Here is an 8279-nt window from a genome sequence, read left to right on the forward strand (position 1 = left end):
AGAGAGAGAGAGAGAGAGAGAGAGAGAGAGAGATGAATAATGGCTTGGGAGAAAATTGCAAAAAAGAAGTAAAATAGACAAGAGGTAGAGAGCTTAGAGGAGTAAGGGTAGTGGTATGAACAGAATGCTTTATATGTTTGTATGAAACTGCATATAAAGACCTTCAGGCACTATAAACCTAGCTATCAACCTAGAAAAAAAGAGCTTTTAGACAGTGGTGCGTGGATGAGTGTGTGTGTGTGTGTGTGTGTGTGTGTGTGTGTGTGTGTGTGTATGTCCATGTCTGTGTGTCTGTGTGTATACAAATCATTCACAATGGGTTATTTTTTAACCAAATAAAACTATACATAGCCTGAACACTATCTATAGGAAACTAAATAAGTTATTGGTGACCATGTACACAAGACGATATGACAAAGAAATATCATGAATTATTCACAAACAGAATGAATGTTTACATGATATCTAAAAGAATATCTAATTTATGGTAGCATTCATGTAAAGTCAAGAAGATACAAACTAACATAGTAACATTATATGTTGACCACCAATGCCTCCTAGGAAGTAAGATCGCCAAGAAAAAACATCATGAAGAGCTAGGGAGGAGAAATCTTCTGTGATCATAAAAATTCACAGTTTTTAGATATTTAAACACTGATATCCATGTATGTACAACTGATTTATTTATGATGAATTTGTCAATAGTAACCCAGTAAATTACTTTGCAAAATGAAATAATAAACAGATCTTGCATTTTACATGACTAAAAACCCAAACTATAAACACTGTGTAAAATGCTCTTTACACATTGTTCATTACGAGGGACAGGACACTTGGTACGCATTGGACTTTGTTTTCAGAATCCAGGTCATGGAGGAAGTATTCAAATCCATGTAGGCATTCATCCTGAGTGAGAAGAATGAATTCAGATTTTAGGAAGGACAAGAGAGCTGACAGGAATTTGCAGGCTAAGCCAGCAAGGACAGAGTAGTGCATGAGAGAGCAGAGTACTCTGTGAGACAAAGTCTGAAACTGAGATTTCCTAGAAAGAGGTCAATCCAACCTGGCCAATCCCTCCTCCTTTCAGCAGTGAGCTACAGAAACAGCCAAGTGGAGTGATGTCCAGAGGGTACACATGACCCCTCTCTATGCCCTTATCCCTGATTCAATTATTGATATTTTCAACACAGAAGAGAGTTAGTTGGCTGGAGACACTTCACATAGTAATTGTAACTCCTCTCTCTCTCTCTCTCTCTCTCTCTCTCTCTCTCTCTCTCTCTCTCTCTCTCTCATACACACACTCACTCTTTGTGTGTGTATGTTTCCCTTTGTCTGTGAATTCAGATATTTAAGGATAAACACACATTTTAATTTCCTTAGACCCAGTAGTAGTGAATTGATTTCACCTTACATAGTGAATGAAACTGTTATACATTGAGTTCTTCTGAACTAAAGTGAACTATGCTTTTAGGGAAAGGAAAGCCTGCATTCTAATCTGGAAAATGATCTCTGAATGAGGGACTTCATCACATTTATCTATCTGTTTTTTGTTTTTTTATTTTTGTTTCTGTTTTATCTAATCTTCACAACAATTAAGAACTAGCCTGCTGGAAGGGATAAAGGTTGTCTGGTAATCCAGAACACTTATACAAACATGTCCTGGCCTGATTATTTGTATAAAATCACTAAGGATCAGTGGTGTTATTGGAATCATCCCACCAAAACAAGAACATTTACTTGAGGTATATGCATGATAGGAAGTAAGGTATACACGTATTAATATGTTGCTCAGTTATTAAAGTTCCTGTCTAGTGTATACAAAGTTTTACACTGGATGCTGAGAATCAAGTTTTTTGGCACATATATATAATCTAAGAACTCAGGCAGTGGAAGAAGAAAGATAAGAAAAATAAATGTTATTATTTACTATAAAACAAATTTGATGCCACCCTGGGATACATGAGACCTTTTGTCAAATCAAATAAATAGATAAATAGGTAGATAGATAGATAGATAGATAGATAGATAGATAGATAGATAGATAGATAGATAGAGACAGACAGACAGACAGACAGACAGACAGGCAGACAGACAGACAGATAGACAAGTTAATTTAAAATGAGTCTAAGGATGCTTGTTATAGGAAGGAAAAGAACTATAACTTCCAACCATTAAACCCTCCTTCCTGGCACTAATCCATTACGTGCAATTATGTATAAACCCAAGAAATAGTTAATCCTTCAAAATACATCATATAGTTTTTCAGGTTGAATAATCACAGAATGAAAGTGACCAATACAGCTAATTAATGTTTAAATGGTTTAATGCAGAGCTTCAATTTAAGGTGAGGAGAAATAATCTTATACTGTTATTTCTGCATTCATAAACCCACTCAAATTCTACTAAAAATAAGAAGAAAGAATAAATCATTACTGCATCTAAAGTGTTCGGAACTAATGGATGTTGAAAGGACCTCTGAGTTGGGTGTGGATGGTGACTCATGCCTCTAATCCCTAAAGCTGAGATGCTAAAAGAAGAGCACTCCCCTAAGTTTGAGAACAACCCTGGCAATATAGCTGAGCTCCAGTGAAAGCCTGGACCTATCTCGGAAAAGTGAACAAAAATAAAAGAATAATGAAAGAAAAGAACACAAGAATGGAAGCAAAGAGGACGCCATTGTAGGGTAGCAAGAGAAAAAAAAGAGAAAGAAGAAATGAAAGACAAGATACTTTAGGATAGCAAGATGAAAAACCTAACACTAAAGAGTGCCAGGTCTACAAATGTGGGGGATTTTGGTGGACTGTTTTGTGCATAGCTTATTAAAGGAACAGAGTCTATAGCCTTGAGCAATGTATCAAACATTGTGAAACAAGCTAAAGGGGCTGAGCATGAACTGCATCTATGAAGTCAAAGTGTGAAGACAAATTAAATGTGTGGGAAGATATCCAGTGAATAAGGAAATCATGTTTTCTGAGCTTCTGTGCCTTAATCTATCAGCAGGATGATGATCAGTTTGGTTATGAGTCTCCATATTTTCTAAATTAAATAGGAACTTCTGATATCGCTGTAGAGAGTTTTGGGGAACTACTGATTTTTAAGATCATGAGATCATCTCAGTCATGCATATTAAACATTGGACTCAAATATGAAGGTCACTAGAAAGTATTTCTTAAAATGTAGGTCTCATTGAAAACTAGAAACTGATTTATGTGTCAATGAATATAGAGAACTTTATGTAATTAGATTTGTAAACATGGTAGGATACATCTATTCAACACTACTTTCAGGCACACTTGACATAAGGACTTCTCACAATGATCAATAATTCTGAGTAGTGTTGACTATGAGCGACCCTCAAAAATGAGATATTGAATCTCTTTGTTGCCACAACAAAAATATCTGACATTTGTTAATTTATATTTTGAAATTTTTTATTGAGATGCCTCAGCAGTTCAAAGTGTGTACTACTCTTGCAGAGAACTCATATTCAGTTCCCAACAACCACACCATGCAGGTCACAACCACCTGTTAACTCCAGGTCTGAGTGATGCAATCATGTCTTTTGGCCTCCTTGGATACATGTACTCACAGGCAAAACCTCACATACCATCACATCCAAATATACATAAATTGAAAATAAAAACCTCTAAAAAATATTTTGCTCATAGTTCTAAAGATTGACAACCAAAGACTGAGCAGAGTCACCTGAATACCCTTTCATGGGTTCTCACTGCATCACAACACAAAATTGTCATGTGTGGTTACAAAGGTCACAAGACCAAAGAGAAAAAAGAGGCCAGGGAAAGGGAGGTTCATTCTTTCCTAAACACCTACCCATCTGAGAGCTAATCCACCCCTGGGAAGACAATATAACTCCCTTCCAAGTGTTTACCATCATAGGACAGTCAGATTGTACTAGGCCTGCCTCTTATAGATCAATAATTATTCAACACATTACATCAAAAACCCTGATTCTAGCATATTAATGTTTGGGGTGTAATCATAACCAACCTATACCTGGAAGTAAGTAAATTACAGAAGTATATCATATGAGGCCAAGACTACATAGTCTAATGAGATCCATAAAACTTACACACACACACACACACACACACACACACACACAAACACATTCACACACCACAATTTAACTCTCAATAAGGCCAAATACAGAACTTTGTCAAACAGTTCTATACAGAAGTCATCATTTATTATTTAAGTAATTTATTATAACAATTGATTTTAAAGATACCTGGGATATCATCACTTTCATAAAGAAGTTTGGTCACATTGTGGCCACCTCCATGAAGAACTTGTGACACACGGCTTATCATTATATAATGACTTCCACCTAGAAAGAATACGTAAGATTTATTTATTTATTTATTTTGTGAACATTAAGGAAAATGGTTCTGATTGCCATAGATAGCTGGCATAAAGAAATCCAAAACTAAGTGTCAAAGCACAGAATGCTTCAGGATGCTTCGATGGAAACCAGCTCTTCCATGCCCCCAATTACATTGTAGGTAACACCCAAGACAGGACCCAGAGCTTTGGCCAATAGTGATCTTTCACCAAAGATCTGAGGGTCATGCCTGGAGAAATGGCTTGGCAGTTAAGAGTGCTTGCTGTTCTCACAGAGGACTTGGCTTAAGTTCTCAGAAGTCAGTCACATGATGGCTCACCACCATATGAAACTCTTGTTCCATGAGTTCCAACCCTTTCTTCTAACCTTCGCAGGCTTTCCATGTGCATAATACACTAACACACATGCAGGCAAAAACTCATATGTAAAAAAATAAATAAAATCCTTTTTAAAATTTAGACATTCTTCATCTTATGGTGCTTGTATATGTTCCACTGTTTCCTTCCTTCACTGCCATCACTGTGCTCCAAAAAATTTCTCTAATCATGGAAAATATATCACGATATGATGGGCAATATCTTTCCCTGGAATTTTATCTTATTGCTGAGGACAGAGATGCAGTATCTAAAATAATAGGAAAAGAAATTTTCATAGAAACAGAGGGTATGTATCCCCCACTTAAGAAGTTTCTCTTCATGAACCTGAGTTTATGCCCTTTTGAATAAATTTATCTAAAATCATTATGAGGTTTAAATGACCCTGAATTAGTCACGAAAAACTCCAGATGCATGAAAAACTGAGGCAGTATGATTCTGCAGCAACCCTGGGCTGCTAAGTAAGAGAATCCTCGGGAAAGGAAAAAGTATCATCACACCAAAGTCTTCTCCTCAGCCACAATGTCTTTAGGACATTTGTTTTGAGCCCAGAACTGAAGCAGAGAAAGATACATTAAGAAAAGCAGAAATAGAAATTGTAAACAAAAGCTGAGAGGTCGGGGTGTTTGGGACCTGGAAGAACCATAGTAATTAAGTTGGGGCAGAAAAGTCAGGGAAACTGAAGGTATCTGCTGAGTGGATCACTCCTTCCATCCCCATTTGTGTTGTCTGAACACAGCACAGACAGAAGCCACCACACCTGGGGGGTCCTGCTCCTGCTCTCAAGAGACTGAGAAGAGGGAGTGCCCAGTGAGATGGCTCATGAGCAATGTATGAGTTTCTTGCAGAAAAATGCTGAGGACTTCTAACTGCACAAACTCAGCCAACAGGCACAGAAAAAAAAAAACATGGTAAAGTATCAAGATCTGGGGACCTTACCATTATTAAATCTTCTGTGCAAGCACACACACACACACACACACACACACACACACACACACACACACACACACNACACACACACACACACACACACACACACACACACACACACACACTCACAAGAAAAGAAACCCAACACCAAGTTAGAAATGCCTAGAGTAGGAGAAATAGTCTTCCCTAGGGATGATCATACCAACTGGTGATCCAATACAAAACAGTCATCCCTAAAAATATTATACAGACTGATTTGGTTATATTTACTAATAAATGTTTATATGCATGAACATCTGTGCATGTAGCAACAATTACTGAAAAAGTGGCCCTAGAATTGAAAGAGAACAAGGAGACGTGTTTGCAAAGGTATGGAGAGAGGAAGGGAAAGGGGAAATGGTGTAAATATATTATGATCTCTAAAAGGAAGTATTTTAAAAAGAATGTAGCATCAGAATTTTTTACACTAATATACAAGGCCCCACTCGAAAACTACTCCATAAGAATTTTTTTATGCAGCATTAGAAAGAGGCAGCCATGCCCTTGACTCTTGTGTGCCTCTAACAGGAACAGAGTAGAAGGCTCAAGCCCATGGCTGTAGTCTGTGTTTCTGTCCAGTGCTGAGATCCTCAGGCTCCATCCTTGAAAGTGCACTGAGGGTGGCACCCTGCCACTTGAGAGCAGCTGAGAACATTCACCCCATTATACAGTCACACTTTTAACATTTAACCTTCTATCATTCTAGACAAACAAAAAGTAAGTAACATGTGAGCCACAAAATACAGAATTGTGACACATATCTATCTTCAATATTGTTGAGGAAGCAGGAAAAGCACACCAGAGCCCATAGAACCCTTGAGAAGATGCACATCCATTCTCTCACTTTTACCTTGGTAGAAAATATTCCTAGTTTTCACCCCCTTAGAAATATAAGATAAGTCCCTGAATATGTTGCCCCTGTCACTGAAAATGTTCTAGAATGCTAGCGCTTAAGACTCAGGTAAATCTTTGACCCCAGTCCTGTATAATGATTACTTCTGCAGCACTTAAAAGAAAACTTTTGCTTTCCATAAATCATCATCTAGCTGACGTAGTTAGAAATAGTGAAGGGGGATGAGTGGAGGCTAACTTACTATTCATTGTTAAATCCAGAATGTCAATAGCTTTGCCATAAAACAACAGATAATTTGGCTTTTGGGTAATATCTATTATGAGTGAGTTATGATCACAGGTTAGAAATTAAGAGTTTGTGGTCCTTTGCAGATGTTTGAAGGTTACTTTTGCTAAAAATTTTTACCTGGCACAATGGGATAACCCTTTCATCACCTCTGCCATGCTATTATGCCTGTGTCCTTTCTTGCCCTAATTCTTGGGTTGTATTCTATTCAATTTTTAATCCAAACAAGTTGACCATTTGAAAAAGAATATTATCACAAAGCCTATATACAGCCTTCATGTAACCTGTTACCTGTTGGCACTAATGTGTATGTCTCCTAGCTAGCCCAGTCTTTTATTAGTGATCCATGTACATGAAGATGCTGTTATCATGAGCCCCAGACCAGGATGTTTGTGGTGTTAAGAGTAATATATCAGGTCCTGGAATAAGATGATGTCCTAGTGATGTATAAACTTTGAGGCCTGAGTGCTTATAAAGAAGGAGAACATCTTTTAAAAACCAAAATGTTTATGAAAGTTAGCCTCACCAGAAAAATCAAGAAATGTTCACTGCTCCCTTTGTTGGATCACTTTGACTGATCTGCCTCCCACCCACTCACGTCTAAAGCCCCAGTAGAGAAGCCTTTCTTACAAACTCCCCTCTGCCTCCTGCTGTTGTTTTCACATCACAGGATATCACCATCTACTGTTGCTCTCTCCCTTGGGTAGAGTCCTCTCTGAGCACAACTGTGCACACACTGCATAGCCCCTCCCCCAAATGTGGTCTACACCTAGATAGAACAATCTCATGCATGGTCAACTGTGTGCCATTTTCCTGAAACATGTTAACCCAGGCATCACATCTCACAAGACTCTATGTCCCAGCAAGAACTTACTCAGTGTAGATATAGTCAGGATTTTTGCAGCCTCCAAGAGAAGAACCTCAAGGAAAAAGAAGCTCATAAGAAGCCAACCCTGATATGGAGCCATCTGTAGAGCACATGGAGCCCTGGCACAAGTTGCACACCTAGAGAGCTATGCCCCACTACCGGATCCTGTAAGCCTCTGTCACAAAGCACTGTCTGTTGCCTCAAATGGAGTAAAGGGGAAAGATATTTTATATTCTTTTTCCAAATGCCCTTTTGCCCTTGGCCTTTTCTCTGCCAATCTCTTTCCAGCTGAGGCTGTTTCCTCCTCCTTAACTAGAGTTGAAAGAAAAACAGATGGAGAGTTAATGTGTAACTTGTTCTATAGCCAAAATATTTCTTTGCTGCCACAATATATCTCTAAAGTGGGAATGTAGGAACCTTGGGAAATCCTGTCAATGAGAGCATCTTAAATTTGAATATACCACGAACATTTTACAGGGGTAGTCATAAGCACTTAAGATGCTATTTTGTCCAAGATTCCTCTATTTCTTATTGCCATTATTGGAATTTATTACCCTGGGT

General features: G+C 38.0%; 1 protein-coding gene across 1 annotated transcript in view; it reads right to left on the bottom strand.

Moving 5' to 3' along the window:
• LOC110315406 (UDP-glucuronosyltransferase 3A2-like) overlaps positions 1 to 7942 on the bottom strand; it is a 25152-nt gene extending 17210 nt beyond the window's left edge. The window contains exons 1-2 of the mRNA XM_021189472.2: positions 7725 to 7942; positions 4253 to 4351 (exon numbers count right to left, since the gene is read on the bottom strand). Coding sequence (XP_021045131.1) covers positions 4253 to 4351; positions 7725 to 7818 — 193 coding nt within the window. The 5' untranslated portion in view covers positions 7819 to 7942. The remainder of the gene's footprint in view (positions 1 to 4252; positions 4352 to 7724) is intronic.
• Between the last annotated feature and the right edge of the window lie 337 nt (positions 7943 to 8279).

The sequence above is a fragment of the Mus pahari genome, unplaced genomic scaffold, assembly GCF_900095145.1.
Source record: "Mus pahari unplaced genomic scaffold, PAHARI_EIJ_v1.1 scaffold_9477_1, whole genome shotgun sequence".
Taxonomy (NCBI): Eukaryota; Metazoa; Chordata; class Mammalia; order Rodentia; family Muridae; genus Mus; species Mus pahari.